We start from the raw sequence: 20835 nt of genomic DNA, 5'->3' as shown, positions 1-20835 counted from the left end.
GAGAACACAGCAGCACCCGACCATGCCCTGCAGAGCCTTTTCCTTGTTTTGCTGCTCTTGGGAAAACCATTCCTGGCTACCCATGTGCTCATCATGCTTGACTTGCACCTCCCACATAATCAGCAACAGGGAAAAGATGTCCAAAAAGAAAAAAAAAAAAAAAAAAAAAAAAAAAAAAAAAAAAAAGGCACAACTTCACCCCAAACCAAACTAAAAAACAATCCAACCAAGGAACCGAAAAAACCCAAGATATCACCTTACATACTAAGAAAACCTAAATGCAAAGAACTAGCAGGTGCTGGTGACAGATGCATAAAGTAATTGCTGAAACAGAGAAGGGATACAGAAGAACAAGTCTTGATAATTTTCAGCACGCAATAGTGATTTCCTTTAATTTTTTTCCTGTGTCTCTTTGTGATGATGACTATCTCATTTCTGTAATTACCAAAGGTGTTTTTCTTGGTCATGTTTTCCTCATCACAGCAAGGGTGTAGTGCTAATGAGTTTTTCTAAGAAACAAATATACACTGGCAGTTTTTCAAACTGTGAACTGGAACAAAGCATTTCTGTTGTGAGGAAATCTCAGCACTGAACCATAATCTACCCTGTCTCACTGGTTATGAGAAAAGGAGTGTAGAGAGATGCAGAGTTACTTGAAGGAAAGGGTACTGTTGGTTTTGGTTTTTCTTTAGATTACTTTTCTAAATTATTTCATTCAATTTGTCAATAAACTCCATAAGATGTTTATGGTAGTTTGTGACAGTATCACTTACATTGTGGACAAAATAGGAAAAAAAAAAAAACTTTTCACAAAACTAATTTAAAAGCAAGCTGTTGATTAAAACAAAGGAATGAATAGGAATTGGTAACTTTTCAAAACAGCAACACATTTTTGAATCAGCAACACATTATCAATGAGGCCACAGCATGTGACATAGTTCTCATAAGCTCCATGCTATGATCAGCACAGCATTAATTTTCAGTACTTATCCTTACATCTTTATCCTTACATCTTAGCCTGATCTAGGGTGTAAGATGGTGGAACACAGAATTTCTAATTCTCTCTAATTTTTCACTTTGTGTAATATTTTGCTACCAAAATGATAGGGCACAGCCTAATATACTCATGGTTTAAAATACATAGATAAAAGCAGCACAATGCAGTGTGGAAGATTAAAACAACCCAAAGGAGACACTTAGCAAAGAAAACTTCATCCAAAAACAAACTGTAAGAGGCAGGGAATGCTTCTACCTGAATTATGTGACAAAGAAATGCCAAAGTATACACACATACAATATACTCAAACAAATTCTCAATAAAGGAAAGATATTACCCAAAAAATCAACCCTTTAGTATCTTGATGCTACACAGCTTGTATTTTCTTGTGCTACTTTATCCTGATGACTTGTGCTCTCTGCTGTACATGGCACATAGCCACAAGGTAAGAACCCACTGGCTGAGCTGAGGTTTTCTTTAGAGTGTGTGGAATGGCAACCAAGTTGTGGCACGGTTTTTTTCCCCAATTTCATTTGTCACATCAAGTTTTACTTATTCTTTCATGTCAATCTTCCATAGAGTAGCCCTTTGTATCTACCAGGAAAACACCATGGCATTGAGACAACAACATTGTGATTCATGCTAGAAGCAGAGTTCACTGTCTGCTGGCCCTCAGCCCAGATCCTGAAGTGCCCACTCTTATTTTGTAGCCTACATTACCATAAAAGCAATATTTTATTAGCAGAGAGTTTCAAACACTAATGTATGTCCAGCTTTTTATGGCTTCATGCTGCGTACAAAATTCAAGTTTTTCTTTGCTTCCTTTCCACTTCAAACCAATGAAACACATCCTGGCTGCAACACCAGTCCCTCTTCTTTTCAGAAGTATTCTGGCACCCGCCTTGATATTGTCTTTTCTCTTGGAATAAGGCCTGCTTCTCAAACCTGTTCACATTCTTCCACACTATCACTTTCAAACACCTTTCATAACAATTTTCATATAGTGACTGTAGAAACCATTTTGAGATTAAAGAGTTTTGAGTTGTCAGTAAACAACAAAAATGCTGAAGGTTTATGTGGGAATTTTCTGGTGCTTTCCAACCTGGTGTTTTTTGGTTTGGTTTTTTTTTTGTTTGTTTGTTTGTTTGCTTGGGGTTTTTTGGGGTTTTTTTTAGTTGTTGGGTATTTCCTTTCAGAATTAGGGACAGTGGGTTTTCCACAGCTTCTGCTTTGGTCACATGAGGTGGCTGCCTGAAGCACCATGCTCTTTGGAGGATCCTCATTCTATTCTGGGACACTGAGGGACACCAGAAAAGACAAGGCTGTGGCCACAAAACAGGTGAAAGCACCAACCCATACACTCAGTTTTCACTGAACAGCCAAGCTATAGAGAACCACCTGAATATAAATAGAGCAAAACACAGCCCCTAAAACACAGTAAAACTACTGACTCTTCTCCATGCAACTTTTCAGTTTTTAGTAAGAGACAAATAATGGTTTATCATTAATGCAAATATCATGCGATTCACAAAATTACCCTTTTTTTTTTTTTAGAAGAAATTATTGTTCCTTTGTGATGTGGCCACACATATTTGTGTTAAAAAAGATGATCAAAAGTGGATATAGGAGAGGAATGGAGATAGGCTAAGGAAAACCTGGCTTAAAACTAGCAAATGTTGAGCCCATGCCAAGTAATCTGCTTAACCAAGGAACACCCCAGTAAATAGCCTATTTCCTGAAAAGTGTACAGCAGTTCTACAGCCAGAAGTTCCCCTTCTGACTTGCAAATTGAAACACTTTTCAACTAAAAAAGACAACAAAAAGAGGAGCAGACTTAGTGCAAGTAATTTGAGCTCGTTATTCAGCATCACCCAGAGTTCTACATAATGAAACAGTAAGACCTAGGATAGCCCTGCCAAACAGTTGCCATTTTCCAGCTTTTAATACTGAAATAAAAGTCCTCATGGTTGGAGGTGATTGGTCATGGGTAGAGATGATTAGAAACAGACAAATATATTTTCTGTCTTCCACTTCCATCCTTCAGAAAAATAAGAAGAATCAAAGCCAGTATAGCCATGTATCGAACGAGAAACAAGGGAGATAAAATACAGCTCACAAAGAAATCTGCAACAGAACCAGAAAATAGACTTGGTCCCAGCTTGTGTCTTCAGACACTCCCAAGACTACATTGTTTTAATCAGATTTATAATAATGTAATACAGCTAAACTGTCAAGACTACACACATGCCATACTGTTCCATAATTATTATGGGTAGCAAAATGTTGCATTTCTTCGTAAAGGACCAACATTCTGCTGTGATCTGTTACATCTGAAGAACAGGGGATTGTAGTCCTTGCAGTGCTGCCAACGTGGGCAAAACTCAGGTGACCAAAACATTTACTGCCACCCTAAAAGGTTTCCACAAATGGCCATCCTTGGCTCTTGCCTGATGAGGCCTGGCAGGGATAGAATCATGCAGGTTGTGGTCTAAGGTCTGCATCTTTATTTTACATGTAGTACTTCTGAGAAGCATTAAAAAGTGTAATGTAACAGAGACATTTAATAGCATCTAGATCAGTATGACAAGAATATCTCCAACAAATTGCAGAAAAAGCAATGGAAACCACTTAATCCACAGTGCCTGCTTAACAACAAAAGAAAAGAGGTCACAGGGAAAACACTGTAGAAGAAAACATTTTATTTCTCTCTGTGTCTCTCCATGCTTTTTAAAAATTAAGTACATAATTGCACAGGTGCCACAGGGAGGAACAAGTGTTTGAAGTGTAAAAGCAGCTTTTTGCACAAAACAAGCTATGGATAAAGCCTGAGGTTAGAACACAACATCCCAGGGCCACTTTCCAAAGCACCATCCAAAGAAGCAGGATCACTCCATCTCTTACATGCATATAAATTAATCACAGAAGTGAGTTTTGCCCCGTATGTTTAGTCTGTTTTTAAAGGGTCTAAATGGTGCAATTATCTCCACAACCCAGGTCCCAGTCTGTGGTGTAAAGCCCTGGGGTGATGCTCTGTGCCACTTCCACAGCTCAGTGAGTGCCTCTGACAGCATCGACCTGCACCACACACGGGCAGGACTCAGAGCAGCACATCCAAGGGCACCTGCACCACAGGGAAGATGTGCTCTTACACACTCGTGAGGAATTACCAATTTTCACTTCCTCTGCTAGACATTAACCTATGGTCATAGAACCAGGGATAGCTAAAGGGAAATTCATCTCCATTCTAAAGGAAAAAATTAGGATTGTATCAGTCGTAATCTACATGTTTTCCTGACACATTTGTCGTATTTTCAAAGTTTAACTAACAAACATAATCAAATCTGGCTTCCATTCTATTGTCATTATCAGGGGGATAAAAAAAAAAAAAAGGAAAGCCTTTTTTTTTCAAATAGGAAGGATGATTTCAAGCAGTTTCTCTTTCTCACCACCACTTTCTGAAACAAGTCGTATTGAGTAATCAAAGACGATCTTTAGAAAGCCACAAATCAGACATCATGAAATTATATTCTCAGTCTTTTTCTAGAGTGCTTCCTCTTTCCTACTTAAAATAAAACTGAAAGGGAACACAGTTTTATTCACCCAATAAGTATTTCCTCAAAATTTTCACTTCTTGCTAAATGATTTTGAATAAAAAAGTAAAAATTCCCACATACACAAAACCCACAACTATTCTTTTTCACTTTTGTTTTAACTGTTCCAAGTGTATATTAAAATTAAAAATTTTCAGCCTGAAATAATGATTAGTTCCCACAACCTTTGCAAATCCCGTCCTAGAGTAATAGGATTAATAACCACCGTTTCAAGGCCAGATTACTGACCATCTTGTATCAGACCATGCCACTTGGTACTTTCTTTCTTGTGACAAGCATCTGCTCCCTTTTAGTAAAAAAACAATTAAAATCCTGTAAGAGTTCCTTGCTCTAGGTCAGAATCAATGGCACTGACAAATGATAGTAACAAACCAATGCCAAGCAAGAGGAGACACCAAGATAACTCTTAGCATTATAATGAAGTGCAAGTCAAAATATAGCCATTATGCAGATACAAAAAGAAAAAAGAAATTAAATCCATATTCATGTGTAGCAGCAGCCTTGCCAGAGCTTAGAGATAATTCACAGCAAAACTAAACTGCAGTAGTAACATTCAGAAACTGATTCTGTTGCTCAAAATTTGGAGGCAACCTTTACATTTCAAAAATGGAGGCAAAACAAGTGACTCCTTCCAGTCGGTGACTTCCAATGGCAAAAGAAATCTATGTCCGTGTTCACAAAATTAGAAGTATGAATCACAATCTAACCACATAAGACCCATCTTTTGTTCAACAGCACTCTTACAGTTTTCTAGAGAAGTGTAGTGCTTCTAATCTGAAGCAGCATAGAAGGGGTTTTATATTAGGAAAAAACAAAACCACTTGTGGTCACCAATAAACAGCTGTCATATAGTGAAAAAATATTTCTGGGACATCATTAGTATTACCATAATACCTCTACAAAGAAGATGCAGAAGAGACATAAGTGCTATATCCTCTAATACCAACTTTTGCAAAAATACCCTCAAATTCTGTGATTTTTATGGGATTTTATTAGCCTTTTTTCTCTTCTCCTCCACATCACTGTACACAAGTAACTCAGTGAATGATGAAAAAACCCCATGAGAACTTTTTTACTCCCACAGTAGTTCCCCACTTCTCCAAAAATAAACATACCATAATGTTTTTACACTTGCTGTAGGTTCCACTACACAACATTCTGAGAGGGGTGGGGGTTTCCACTCTACAGACACTTTGCAGTATCAGTGCTAGCAGGAAGCTGCTCTCTTTACAAAAAAGGGGAAGCTGCCTGTCTGCAGTGTTTTGAAGTCACAGCCTAATTTAACCCTATATGGCCACATCCACCTTCCCCCAAAGTCAAGTGTGATACATGCAAGAAGCTCAACAAGGAAAGAGAGTAAGTGTTGATGGCCAAACACAACTCAGCAACTGAAAGCACATCTTGATAGTGTTGGAAGACAAGACAAACTTTGCCTCAGAATGCTTTTGGCATTTAAAGCACGTTTAAAGCACATGCACTACTTTACTGGAAAAAAACCCCAGTCTTGACGTAGAAGTTACATAAATGTAGTAACCTCCTGGTAACCATGTTTACTAACAGCTGAAACTAAGCACAATTGGGCTCTCCTGCTGCTTTAGGTTCTGATGGCACCTGCAGCAGAGCTTGGAAGGCCTGCCAGAAGATTTCTTAATATTTGTAAGAAGCTATGTTCATCCTCGTAACTGTTAGGGAAGCTCTCCTGAATCAGGAACACACATGCTGTTTAAAAAGAACCACAAAAAAGCACAAAACTAGAAAACCCCTGACATTTTACTTCAGTACCAGTAGGAAGTAGAGAAGCATTTCCTCAATGATGTTATTAACATGTAAAAAACTTCATGCATTACATCAAAGTAACAGAAAAATATTCATCCAACTCAAAAATGCATTTTTTGATATTTCATGCTTACTTCCTATCTTTCCTTCTGTTTTGATGATGAAAATCAAATAAATAAGATTTTGCTTTGAAAAATTTTATTTTGAATGAAAATTAACTCAGAGTTTGATCAAGAATACAGGGACCCTCAAAGTTATTTAAAAGTTATTCTAGAAGGTGTTTAAAAGGTTTAAGCTAAGAGTTTGATCAAGTACTAACTGAAAACAAAAATTATTGATAACACTGAAACACTCTGGATAATTCAGACTTGAAGGTACAAGTATATGAAGGTTAGTCCTTAATTCCTTATGGCCATAAAGCCATTATCACTCTCATAACTGACACCTACTCTACTTGGGGTATATATTTATACATTCAGCCATATACTATGCTTTTGGGAAAATAAGTGTTATTTTTTTTCAAGAGAAATAAGCTTTGTGTGCTTATTCTGCTTGTCTGTTAAGTTCCCTCTATATTTAATTTCAGCATGTAATTCAAATTTGTAAAAGGCAGACGTCTCAGTGCTAAAGAAATTTCTGCTCGGAGAAGTACAGGTCAGGTTAGTTCCATGGCTGAAATCAAAGAGCTTCAGCTGTAACAGCCCCATGTGGCTGGTGCCAGCCACGATCCTCATAGCTCTAGTTTAATTTCACACTCAGAAAAAAAAAGGAAAAAAAAAAGCCTTGAAGCATCAAACTGCACCCAAATCAGCAGTATTAGTCACAACATAAAGTTCAGCTTAGTAATGCATCTACAGTGAATTTTCTGTAGAAAGAAAAACAAAAACAAAAAAAAACGCAGGTCCTACTAAAAACCTACAAGATGGTTTTCAGATTTCTCTGTGGTGAATAATCTCTGTGTTTACAATAACTAGTGTGTCTTTGAACAGCTCAAACCTGGAGCCTCTTCAATCCATTTTACCTTAGGTGTCAACAGAATAGCTGCCACTTTCTCCAAAGTTTTTATTTTTATGTCACATTCAAACATGTATAGTTAAGGATGTATCCATCATGCTGATAAGATATGATCATGCTGTCACTTTTCTTTATGCTGTACTGATAGTGCTTTTCAAGAATGAAAAAAAAAATTCATATTCTTCTATGATCATAACTGCACTAAGGAATAAAATTCTCAATTCCAAGATTTTTGTGAAACAGTTTAATGACTACCCAATTTAGCAATATAAATATTGGTATTTTACTAGAAATAACTTCTTAATGACTATTAAAAAAACTGCTGTCACTGGTGGATTTGAGTTGGGGGGTGTTGACCCTTCCAACTCTTCCTATTGACTTTCTCTTGAAACCTAGTATTTAAAATTCTGCCTTTTCCCCTTTTTTGTATACCATACTTTGTCCTATTTCCTTCTTATGACACTCCCCTCTCTGAAAATATGTATGTCAAATTTTATTCTGATGCTACAATGCATTTTCAGTGCAAATTAGCAGTGTGTTCTAACAGTAATCCATTGCACCCCTCATTTTAAGGGGAAGGAGGCAAGACACATGACAAAAATCATAGAGTGAAATAGCTGGAAGTCCACCCACTGGGAAAGGCTGGATGGCAGAACCACTGTGCAAAGCTGCTGTAAAGAAATGCAAAGTAAGTATTATTTTACTTTATATCAGTCTTACATAAAAGTTTTTGGCTTTTGTTTTGTTTTTTTTTTTAATTTGAAAGCACTGGTGTAGGATAATTTATAGGTAGAGATTTATATCATTCAGAAATCACATTGAGCAGTCTTAAACTTGAATAAAATTTAGTTCAGGCATTAGAGAGCAGAAGAATGTCTCTTGGAGCTACTGAAGCCAAACTGTGCAGTAGGAAATGCCGGCAGGCACACTGCAAAAACAGTTCATTGTAAAATTCTATTTTGTTGATATTTGCTTTCAAAACACACTTCCCTGTCCCCCCATCCTTCCTTTCTGTCACTTCAGATAAATCTCTGATTATGGGACTCATTCTGTGCTCCTCAGTCATCCACGTCTCAAATCTCATCTAAACACACACACCTCACTTGGTAAAGTCAAACCGTTCTTATCCATCACTACTGTCAGTTGCAGAAACCTCATCCTCTGCGCAAGCCTAAATTGGGTGCATTCCACTAACCTCGTCCAAAAGTATCCTACTAGCATAAACCACATCCCTATCTTCTTACCTTCCCCTTCTAAACTGTTCCTTCACATTTCCTGTATAGAAATGCCAGTTCCATTTCCATAAAGTTATGTCACTGTCTTTTGCCATCACCTCTGCTTTCTTCCTTATTCTTTACCAACTGTTCTGTTTCCCCAGTCCACTTATTTCTACATCTTTATCAAAATTTCTATACCTTTACACAAAACAAAACCCACCTCACCACTAATGTGAAGTCTTCAGTAACTACAAACTAAATTACCTACTAAGAATATTCCTTTCACTATTTACTGATTTGCCTCTGCTTGAAAGATTTTACACTGTTGACATATATGGAATAGAGAGAATTTCTCATTTCTTATTACTGATTCAGGTCTCCAAACAGAATACATCTACAATTCTTCCCGTATGATTTAAATGAGCTTCTGAAGAATTTCTAGTATGCATTGGACATCACCATGCAAAAATCAAGTACAAAGAATGGGCAAACAAAAATTGTTTTAAAAAGAAATAAAGTAAACAAGTTTAATTCCAGAGTGTTACATCTTAGCTGTCAGATTTCCATAGAATACATTGTAAATAGTTTCTAGGTAGCTTTGTAGGAATTTTATATTAAAAAGAAAAACAAAACAAAACCGCCAAAGAACCTGAACCAACAGAAACCCCCAGAAAGCAACAAATTAAGTCATCCTACACCAAAACAGGAATTTTGGAGTAATTTTAGCAGCAATGATATAAGAAATCAGCCAGTTAGAAATGCCCAAAATCTGCTTCCTTTCCTTCACAACATGTGTACACAGGTCTTAAGTAGCACGTCAATTCCTCTAAGCCCAAAGGCAGAGGCAACAGCGGAACAGCCCTGCTTTCGCTGTGGCTTAAGGACTGACAGGGAAGTCCCCAGCCAGTGCACATGACACCTACGTAATAGAGGGCTGAGACTCAGAATTTCCTCTGGTGCAGCACCTTCCGCATTATTTAGGTTCTTTCCTGGGTATAATGGGCTGCCCTCACTGCCCGCACGCTTTGCCTCAGCGTGGCCAGAGCAGCGGCACAGCAGCTCCAGGCTCCTGCGGCAGCACACAGCAGGGACAGGCTCCGGGGTGCCCAGCTGGCAGAGGACATGGTCCTGGAGAGCCAGGTAAGTCTGCACGGTGCTATGGGCTCCTCTGTCTGCTCCACATTCTGCTGGAGACACGAACAGCTCCAGGAAAACTAGAGGGACAGTAACTCTGTGCTGGGTATGGTGGAGCTCAGCCACCCAGAGACGCACAGCTGGGCGTGATAAAGTAATTTAATGTTATGCTACAGAGAAAAAATGTTTAAAATTGTGATGCAGGTTCTAAATTCACTGATATTTGGTGCATTAGGGCATGATTAGGTCACTTGTAAGGAATTGGTACACCCAGAAGGAAGATTACGTGGTGGTAGCTTTATGCAGTGGTGGTGTGGAGAAATGGAAAAAGAGGTTAATATTTCATGTTACTGTGAACTTTTTTTTTTTTTCCTCTGGAGGGGAGTAACAGAAGAGGGAAAAACACAGATTTGAATGAATATTCACCAAGTGAGATGGTTTCAGTATTGTGTAGGCAGGTTTAAAATGACGCAGGACACCCCATCATAAACACGGAATCAAAGATCTCTTGCAGGGATGTTTGAATTTGTCTTTTGGACTCAACCCATCCCAAACTCAGGTGATGCTTTCCAGAACGTCAGTAATCAAGTTTCACATTTGCAGCAAAGATGGGTACTTTTTCCCAAAGACTTCTCTCAGTCCCTCTTTTCCCAAGTTAAGCAGCAACACTGAAATTTCAAGAGTAACAGGGCATTTGAATTGCAACATGCACTTTCTATTACCTTATGCAACAGAATAAACAAAAATCTGTAAGATCAAAGAAATAGGTTTTATTTTCAAAAAATTGCAAAGGGATGTTTTCATTTTAATTCTGCTACATCAAAAATACTATCATGATACTTTACTGGGACATAAAGGTTTCTGCTGCAACAAAAAAGATCCAATTTTGGGCTAAGTTTCTCTGTCTGGTGCATTTAAGCTTTAAGTGGATTGCTAGGGACCTGATGCACATAAGTCATGCAATCCCTTGAGAAACGATTTTCAAATTAACTAATAAGATATTGCACTGCGTGCAGCTTATTAGAAAGAAACACTGAGCAGCAACAGCACACAGCTACTGTGCCTGGGATTTAAAAGCTGGATTTAGCTGTCATGTCCATAATTCTTAGTGCATTGGTTATGTAAAGCAGTAGGTGAGAGGAGGGTTTAGTTTCATATTAAGGAAAGTAAAAAGGCTCTACAGAATGTAATTGCAGGATTAGTAAAAAGTATAAGGCAGCTTTGCTGCACTATTTATATATCAAGGCAATTTATGGAAATCCTCATGAGAAAACTTGAATAATTGAAAATGAGACTGAGAAACAACTTGGTCTTACAAAAAATGACAAAACATTTGTTTTCATATTAAAAAATCATATGTGTAGAGAAGAACTTGGTATATTTTCACAGGAAACTTTAAAGGTTACTTCCCCCAAAAGACAGAATAATATTCAAGAACTTTTGTCCTACACTGATAGCTACTTTGGAAATATCTCTGCAGCTTTCCAGATATTCAAGAGATCTACATGTCACAGGATTTCTAGGCATGAGAACAATTTGACAGTAATTGCCATTCATCTTGAGGGGGAAAGTTAAGGTAGAGACAAAGCAAGTAAATGCCTTTTTAGACAGAGCATCGCAGTATGGGGCCAACACTTAAGAACAGAAAAACTATAAAGGCAACAGACGAGGCGAGTAGTTGAACCTAGCTGGGCAGAGAAAGAGGAATCATAAGAATTAAGGGTGAAAACTTGTCAGTTTTGGTTGGACATACAATCCTGATCATGAAGTTATTATAAAAACAAATTTTAGCAAAGCTGCTGTTCCAAAACCAGAAGGACACAAAAATTTGAGATTGCACAGCAGAACGCATCAGTGAAGTCTACCAAGGCAGCACTACACTTAGGGTAAAGAAGTGCTAAGGGAGAAAATCCCAGGGAAAAAAGCAATCATTGACTTTAGCCTCATGCTAAAGTCACATACTGGGGGACAAATAATCTTAATGTATGTGACTGCAAAAAGGGGCAAGTAAAAATAAAATGCCATTACAGAAACTGGAGTGAAAGTGCTTTGCTTGGAATATATGTAAAGGCAGTGACCACTGCCTTCTAATTTGTGAAACCAGCTTCAGAACATCCCCATTGAAACAGAACAAGTTACTGTTTTTTAACGCAGATGACATGTTAGAGGATCTGAAAATATAGGTTTCACTTGAAAATGAAAGTTATTAAGATAACTATTTAATGCTTTAACTTGTCAGGACCTCTGGTTTCAACCTTTAGCTGCAATTGTCATGGACTTAGGTTACCCTTTGTCACACAGCCATCCTTGCCCCAGCCCTTGCACAACTTCTGTCCTGTCCTAAGGAGACACAGATCAGCTTTGCTGTCACATCCCATTAGGAGCAAAGCTGATAAAACCTACTGGGATTCCAAGGTGACACAGCTCCTTTCATTACGTTTGTCACAATATTGATTAGATTAGGTCTGAAGCCCATCTTTGGCCTGCTACTGACCCATCACATCTCCTGGGAAATTCTGCAGAGTAGGAAACAAAATTGAAAACGACTGGAACAATAGAGATGTTCAAGATGGTTATAGCTCATGGGACTCACCCAGATGTGACAAGTACTGATTTTTACTAACTATGCATCCTAATACATTAATCCCAAACTTGACAACTACATATTACATTACCTCCTTCACAGCAGTCAACCTCCAGGAGCTTAATGGCATCATTTTCATTTCTTTCACTGGAGTAAATAACAACATGGTCAAAGTTCTGCCTAGCTAATGTTCCCTATCAAAATTTTAAAGAGTAAATAAAGAGAGGACTGGTTTGCTCTCTGAGCAGCAAACCTTGTATCAATTGTCTCCCATGGCGTGTGTAGTTTTAGGTGTTTCACTCCTGCAGGAGAGCTGAAGGTTCAGTTCAGAGAACTGCACAGCTGAACCATATGGCATCCATGTAATCATAGCAGTTAATAGCTAAAGACCCCTACACCTGTTCTTATATTTTCAACAGGCTTTACTAATTGGCATTAAATGCTTCTAATACAATACATGCTCTGTGTTGACATGGGCTTTGTGACAGATTTGATAGTTCCAAAGGTAAAAAGGGCTATTCTGAATTGCTAAATATATTTTTATATTTAGAGAGAATGAAAGTTGGAGATTTCTTTTTTTTTTTTTTTTCTGTTTTCAGTACCAGGTCAGTTTTTCCTCTTTCACATGTGGGCTGCTTTACAAATACCACCAGTAGGCACAGCTGAACTACAAGGAGCCTGAGGAATAAGTTCAGTAAATGTCACTCCTTTTACCTACAACTTTACCTCCCACAGATAACACCCACTCCCTCTGACAGCACCAAACCTATGGTTTGAATTTTCCTTTCTTCTAAGTGTTCCCTCCTTCTGCTTACCTTTACATAGCTTTGTCAAACAGGACAGCTAAGTAACTAGTATCCCATAAGTAAAATAAACATTCCTATTTGCAGGAGGGAAGCTGTAGCACATCTGTCCCACTCAGTAACACCCCTGGCAGAAAATGATACACTGTGATAACCTGGAAATCTCAGGGTCTCATGAAACAAAAGCTTCCAAATTTGATTCTTGTGTGCTTTGAAGGATACAGCAATATGAAGCAGAACAAGAACTGTGTATTTCATTCCATTTTAGCATGCCAGGACACTGCACCTAGATTGCTTGTTTTATTTTCATGGGAGTAGAAAAATCGTATCAAGAGGGGGGGAAAAAAAAGACATCTAGCACCTTCTTCTACATAAAATGTTATTTCTTAAACATATATATGAAAATATATATTCCAGGTTGCTGCTTTGATCCTTTTCACAACTGCTAAGATTCCTTTAAGTCTTAGAAATCCTCTCACCCTGTTCTTAAACAAGTCATTCTTGTTGTCACCCAGAAAAAAAGGAGCAGAGTTTCTCTTAATATAATCCCAGGTATTTTTATAATAGAATTTTTTTGTATGATACTGAAAGATTTGACAAGCAATTAACACTCCATTGAAAAAGACTTTAAAAATTAAGAGTGAGCAGAGAAAGAACAGTACTTGATTATGGATTTATTTTAAATAAACTTGCTTTAAACACACTCTAGGATATTTAAATTGAATGAGATGCATCTATCTATACCCATAAATATTACTCCAAGCCCCAATAAATTCACAAAATATATCTTCATGTTCTACAAAATCTTACCTGTATGTTAACTGTGCAGACTTCAATTAAGATGTAATAACAGATTTTACATGGAAAAACTATGGTTTGCACCTTGGGGATGTAAAGAAAGCAATATTCTGAGGATTGCCCAGGAATAGCAGATCAATGTTTTTGTGCTTTAAGGGCTGAAAATTGTGGGAGGACGTTTCAGCCAGAACTAGAAGTTTTTTTCCTTTGGAAGGGTATAGTTCATCTCCCAAATAAAAACATTCATAAGATCCCTTCCTGCATTATCAGATAATCTCCTCTAATTATGTTACACTTATGCCCTTGCTTAAACCATTAACCAAATGCTATGACAGCTGTACTCTACACACATAACAAAATTATGAAATCCTGAGCACAAACCAAAAGGAAAAAGTAACCATTCCTCAACCCCATAATATACAACTAAAAAAAAAAAAATTAAACAGATATTTTTGTTTACCAAACCCCATAACTCTATTTTTGCCCAGAACACAGGACAGAAATCTAAGTGGACATTTGCATTGAAACTCTTCATTCATATTAACATGGGAAGAACCTTTCTTTCCTCAAAGAAAGTAAAATGCAGCACACGTGGGAGCAAATAACTTTTCAGAAGTTTTAAATAGCTTTAGTGTTAGACAGACCTTGTCCCACTTCTGTGTTCCTACTTCTTCACCCTCTTTTCTGCATTCCCTTCTTACATGCACTGCTTTCCCAGCTCATCCACCCGTCCTGTGTTGCCCCAGCAGGTCTGTGCACCCTGCCTTGATCCCTTCTCCATGCTAATCCAATATGTGGCCCAGCTGTCTTTGGCAGCAGTAATTACATTCCTCTCCTGTCCTATCAACTGGGCCCTCTTCATTACCACTGCTGGCTTTGGTTACCAGGAAGAAGATTTTATTCCCATTCGCCTCTTCCTTTCACTCCCCATCATCTTCTGGCCTAAGCAAAGAGATGAGGTGGAGCCCTGCACATGAGCCTAGGCAAATCTCTGGCTCTGCCACCTGGTACTTTGCAACCCAGAAAGGAGAACAAGTTACTTGAGCTGAAGGCTGAGAGTTCTTGCTCTGTCTAGGTCACAGACTGGGACAGAAAGAGACTTGACACCGTTGGTTTTGTTTGATGGTTTCTAATGTGTCTTCCCACTAAAGGAACAGAAAGCCAAGGCACCCTAAAGCTGCCTCTCAGCTGTATGAGTTTGATACTTTGCAAACTTCAGAAAGAAGAGGGTGAAGCTGCAAATTTTTTGTCAATCATTTGGACTAGGCACAGCTTGCTTGTGTCGGGGTGCTTTACTCGCCCTGGTGATTGTCTTAGCCAGAGTTTAAGGTATAAATGTGTCCTCTGCCCATACTGCCTCTCACCTGCAGAGAAAGAGCTTCCAAGTCAAGTTTGAAAAGTACTATAGAGCATGTCAAAAGAAGTGTACAGAACTCACTTCTTTGAAATTCCTGACATTTTGGAGGATAAAAGAAGCTTCAAATCTCCAGGGTTCCAGCCTTACGGGCACTAAGAAAAAATAAATCTCTGAAAAAGAAAAGAAAAGAAAGAGGAGAGAAAGTGCCTATCTCTGTATTTAGAAGTTCATATATTTAAATCCCTTGAGGAAGGAAATAGTTTGGAAAACTGACAGTGAAAAATAGAAGACTGAAAAAAGTCTGATTTTTTTTCTGATATGTTTTAATTTTATATTTTTAATGAGAAACAGGTCTTGAAATAAATGTAATCTGCATAAGCAATACAATTTGTGGACCAAAAGGCAAGAAGTTAGGAAAATACTATCTAGAAATAGTCTGGGCAAAATTTAATTTGTTTTCAGGAACTGTACAGGTTCCTACATCAGCAGTAGGCATCCCATTACTGGTTTTGCCACCAACCAATAACAGAAATGCATGTTGTTGGTGTTTTTTGTTTTTTTTTTAATTCAAGTAATAGCCTTCCTTAAAAGACAGAGTAACTGAATCCTAAAACTGGTACTGTAAATCTCAGTAATCCATGCAAATCTTTTAGCCAAATTAGATGTTTGAGCATAAACCAGAATAGCCCTACCACACTGAGGGTAGCTTTATCTCACCTGCTGGTGTCTGCAGACACAGAGCTGGACAACGTCTATCACTGGCTTTGATAACCACACAAAATGAGAAGAACAATGCTGCACTACTAGGAGTAGATGGGCAAGTAAGGATAGCAAAGCAGCAGGAAACACACTAAGCTGAGGTGGGGTAGGACCAGACCTCTACATTGTGCCCAGGTCTATGGACAGAGACTGGGGACAAATTAAAGCAATTGCCAGGTTTCTCTACTTTGTGCCATGGGGCATCCATATGTATTTTAGGACTAAAACTAGTACTGAATGCTTTCAAATTACAACCAGAATCTTGTTTAGACACATTATTTTATATTATCTTGTGACCTTGCTTTTGCCGCAGGAGAAAGAAAAAAGCTCCAAAAACAATGTTTGCATACTTAAATGAGAAAAGGAACTGCTATCGCCTTATATTTTTCATTTCTGAAGGTCTTAAGGGAGGAGTGAGAACACACAGTAAATAAATGGCTTAACAGACTGTAAACAACTAAAGCTTTGCCTCTTGCAAAATTATAGTCCCTGTGATAATGTTCCAGGAATTATATTAAAGTGTAATAACTTTCCCTATAGACTGGTGATACCCAGGAGAAAAGATGCTTTGCCATGAATGAGACCATGAAATCTGATTTGTGTATCTAAAGAAAGAAATGACAATCTGTTAATTTAGACAGATTACTTAAAAGCAGCATCTTCCTGTTTTGATCACAAATTAAACAATAAAAATGAAGAAGTCAGGCTGTCTGACTGCATGAAAGAAAGAGAGACTCTGCATGAAATAGTCTTCTCTTGTAATTAATAATAACAAATTGACAGGCATTACATATCTGCTCTGCACCTTCCAGTATCATGACTCAGAACTGTACTGTGAAAGCTGTACACACTGCTAACAGCTCCTTTATTTTAGGGTTTTTTTGTGTTTAAAAAAAAAAAAAAACTTGTGAACTGAGTAAAGAAGAATTTAGGGCATCAGTCATCAGTGGACTAAGATAACATCTCAGAAACTTCAGGGGTTCTGGAGTTTGCCCTTACTCTTTGGTACTTTCTCACCACTCAGACCTATAATCAGGTATGTGATGACTGACATTAATATTTAGGGAACAGACTCCAGCAGACTTGTTAAAGGATAGAGGAAAATCCATAAAGTAAGATTAAATGCAGCATGCACACACACACACACAGACAGATACAATCAGCACTAAACCGGTGCTCCAGGCAGAGGTGCCCTTACCGGGCTCTCCCCCTGGCCAGGGTAAGGCTGGCTCTTCCCAAATGCTGCCTTCCCCACTCTGTTCCCGTGACAGCAAGCTCAAATTTCACCTCAAGTTTAGCAACTCTGTTCTGCACCATAGTCACTGATTAATGCCGTGACCCTTGACTCGTTAACCTCAGCGGTAACAAACCAGAAGGCTCTGGGCTTACAGCCCCAAATTTTAAATTGCTTTAAGGATGGTCCTTCCTGTGGGGAAAAAGTGGGACTTGCTGAGGTGTTCTGTATGAATAAACAGATACAACTTTTATCCCTCGTAGCCTTTTCTGAAGTTTATAGCAATAGAAAAGTAAACCGGTAACTGTTACAGCATAGCCTTAAATAATTCAAATGATCACAGTGTTTGCCTACCTGAAAAATTCTGAGCAGGCCCTGTAACAGTAAAAAAGTTTTTAATCAATTCTAAAATCATAAGAATACAGAAGATAGATGACACTAAAACTTAATTTATTTTCTATTTGGCAGAATTTAATAGAGCCTGAATGCTCCTCTCAGAAAACTGAAATAGGACCACAAGTTTTAAATAAACTTCTTCTGGGCACATCTGCAGGGAACAGTTCACGATCAAGCAGTCCTTGAAATTTCTCATGCCATTTGCTGTTAGTGCAAGGCACAAGTTTTAATCACTGCAAGGAGCTTCAGCTGTGCCTAGGAGTTTTGTTCTTCCTAGTGATCCTATCTGGAAAAAAATCCTGAGAAAAGCAGGCCATTGCACCACGGGGACTCAAACAATCCCTGTGCTTCCAGAGGGGTGAGGCCAAGCAATGCTGCAAAATGGCAGGCAAATGTTCAGATGGCACTTGGCAAGGAAGAAACTAGCGAGAGGTCCAAGCCAGCCAGGCTCTCCTTGCAGCAAGTGCATGAGCCAGGAGAGCTGCTTCCACCTCTGCCTTCCCCAGGTTCCCCACAGGCAACACCAGGAGCTTGGGGGGCTGCATCAGGACCCCCTGGCTGCCTGCCTTTGGCACAGCAGGGCCCCAAGGCACTCCTGAAGCACACCAGCGCACACCAATCCCTCGGGGGTAGATCTCTTGGGAGAGCCAACCCAGAGCCTCAGTGGTCTCTTTAAAGTACGAGGGAATCCTGGCTACCTCTCAAAGCAGTGCTAGTAACCAGGCAATGAGAGAGGAGGAGTGCTGCACCTTAAAACTTTGATTTCTTAATTCTTCAAAGGGCAGAGAGAAGCAAGGAGGACTGTGGGGTGGGAGAGCCATCTGGGCAGCCCTGGGGCTGGGTCACAGGAGCACTCAGAGGGCACAGCCTGAGCACAGTGTGTCCTGGCAGGCAGCAGCATCCTGCTCTGCCTTGAGATGATGGCAAGGAGAGAAAAGCCTGCCAGTGTAAAACCAAACCTGCAGAGCAGAAGCAAACTCCTCTCCTCTACTGCTGCTCAGGAGGCTGCCAGCAGGCACTGTCACAGCTGGAAGAGCAGGGTAGGAGCACACACAGGAGCCCTAAGGGTATTCACCACTGGCACCAGGAACCCCTGCTGGTCTGTTGGTGTGCCAGTGGTTGAGTCACAACAAGCTGACACTGTTTGGCACATTTCCTGATGCATCAGGAGCTGAACTCACTGCTACAGCACTGCTGCTGCTGATGCCCTTGTCCCTGTGTTCTGACCCAATTATTTTCAATTTTCAATTAAGTTATTTAAGGCATGAAAAAAGCCCAACTAAGTGGAAGGGGAGAAGAGGGAAACACAGTTGTGCCCATAATCTTAGAGCTACATCTCTAATTCCAATCAAAAAATATTCTTTTACATGATGGGCAGGCAGAGAAAGCTACTGCCAGCATTTCATATGCTAGTCCTGAGCACTCACAGTATCTGTTTAAATTAGCAAGCAATCAGCACCCACAGCAATTAACATCCCATAGACAGTATTCCAGTTGTACATTCTCACCTTGTTCTTTTCTGCTGTGGAAATCTTTATTGCACAGGGCTTGTTTTGACAAGGTATCTCTTCTTATTCAAGAATTCTGTTACTTTTCACTCAGATTTTCAGATTCAGTCAGTCACTATATCCCTGAGCTGTGTGTAACAGCAACATAAAATAACAAACAGAACTCAACAATCAAAACTATTTTCTCTTTCTCAGTAGGAAAAGTCATACTACATGGTTCCACAAGGCAGATTAACAGAAAAAATGTTCACTATCTGTTATGCATTAATAGAAAATTACAACTCTTGAAGTAGAATGGATCTAAAGACCAAAAGAAGTCTGAATTTGGCTATTCAGTCTGAATTTTGAGCATAACTGTTTCCAAATAAGAATGAGAACTGAAACTACCTCATGTCAAAAGTACTATCAAAGCCTAAACCAACGCTCAGCAACACTGCATCTATGAAGCACCCATTTCTGATCAAGTCCCATTCCTTTTCCATTCACATTCCTATGTACAATGCATCTTCCCCCACACCTGTAACAAGAAAAGTCACTTATATTTACCTCTGTGATCATAGCAGGAGTGCTACCAACACATTTTTCCCCAGACCAAAGTATTAGGACCCTCCACAGAATAACGACTGGATGCTTGCTCTGTGCCTCTCACAGAAATCCCATATGATGTCTTTCCCCACTGCTTTATTCTCCTTTATTCCCTTATTGACAGTAACCATTCCTTTCATGTTATGGACAGCATAAGTACAGGAAAAAAATTAAATAATGACAAAGAATACCTCTTTGTTTCTGACAACATGTGAAATGAAATTATGCAATTCCTGATGTGGCACATATTTATATTCATGATATAGACTTAGTTTAAAAATGAGCTAATAAAACATTCCCAAACCAAGCAGGTACCATGCTAGGTTTATGAGGTTTTCATCAAAGCTGAGGAAAGTTTCTGGAGGAAAGGATGATTTAGCATCTTAGGTGGTAATGTAGTTTGGATATAAAGAAAGGACAGCTGTTTCAGTTGAGCACTGCATTTGAATTTCCAGGGTTTGTTGTACCCCCTAAAAACTCAAGACAAAACTCAGCTGGTGTGAACTGAAACAAGATGTTTAAATGAAAAAACTGCCAGTGGAAACCACTGAGCCTGAGAATCAAAACCAGTGTTTGGACCTGTACTGCACAGATGTCTGGCAAGCCTGATGCAAATGTTTTCTTGCATATAATTCTAAGCCCAGATATTTTGTTTTCACTGAAACCAAGGATTTAGGGGCCAGGGAAAGAAATTAGTTTGAAATGGCATGTCCTATTGAGCAAGGAAACATCGCGGACCCAGCAAGAGCAGGGAAATTACCTTTGCATATTTAGTTTTCAAGAGACGGAGGAGAGCATGAGAGAAAAGGAACTGTGGTCACAGTGGGGAAGTTTATGAGAAACACAAGTTGTGTGGTTCAGGCAGCTTGAGGGAGTGCTGAAAGATTTCAGAAGGTGAACAGATTCCTTTCTCATTAATGAAGGGGCCCTGACTCCAGATCCGCTGGACTCGCTCTGAGTGGAGGCTATTCAGCTCTCCCCTTTGATTGAAAGCATCAGTCTGCTACTTATGGGCTCTCAGTGGCTTTCCTTTTAATAGGAAGTGGGGGGAAGGGGCAAGAA

General features: G+C 39.0%; 1 protein-coding gene and 1 long non-coding RNA gene across 5 annotated transcripts in view; one reads left to right on the top strand and one right to left on the bottom strand.

Annotated features, from left to right (window-relative positions):
• The window catches only part of LOC136294090 (uncharacterized), a 209836-nt gene that overhangs the window by 144936 nt on the left and 44065 nt on the right, over nucleotides 1-20835 (bottom strand). The window lies entirely within an intron of this gene.
• RASGEF1A (RasGEF domain family member 1A) overlaps nucleotides 1-20835 on the top strand; it is a 151520-nt gene that overhangs the window by 93682 nt on the left and 37003 nt on the right. The window contains exon 2 of one of the 3 annotated variants that reach the window (XM_066191535.1): nucleotides 7972-8086. The exons of 1 other annotated variant lie outside the window; for it this stretch is intronic. In XM_066191535.1, coding sequence (XP_066047632.1) covers nucleotides 8045-8086 — 42 coding nt within the window. In that variant the 5' untranslated portion in view covers nucleotides 7972-8044. Of the gene's footprint in view, nucleotides 1-7971; nucleotides 8087-9642; nucleotides 9756-20835 lie in introns of those variants that run through there. One more of the 3 variants, XM_066191536.1, reaches the window with a different exon arrangement.

Source organism: Chamaea fasciata, unplaced genomic scaffold, assembly GCF_029207755.1.
Source record: "Chamaea fasciata isolate MVZ Bird 193981 ecotype frontalis unplaced genomic scaffold, bChaFas1.0.hap1 SCAF_9, whole genome shotgun sequence".
Taxonomy (NCBI): Eukaryota; Metazoa; Chordata; class Aves; order Passeriformes; family Sylviidae; genus Chamaea; species Chamaea fasciata.
This window is presented reverse-complemented; position numbering and strand designations above follow the sequence as displayed.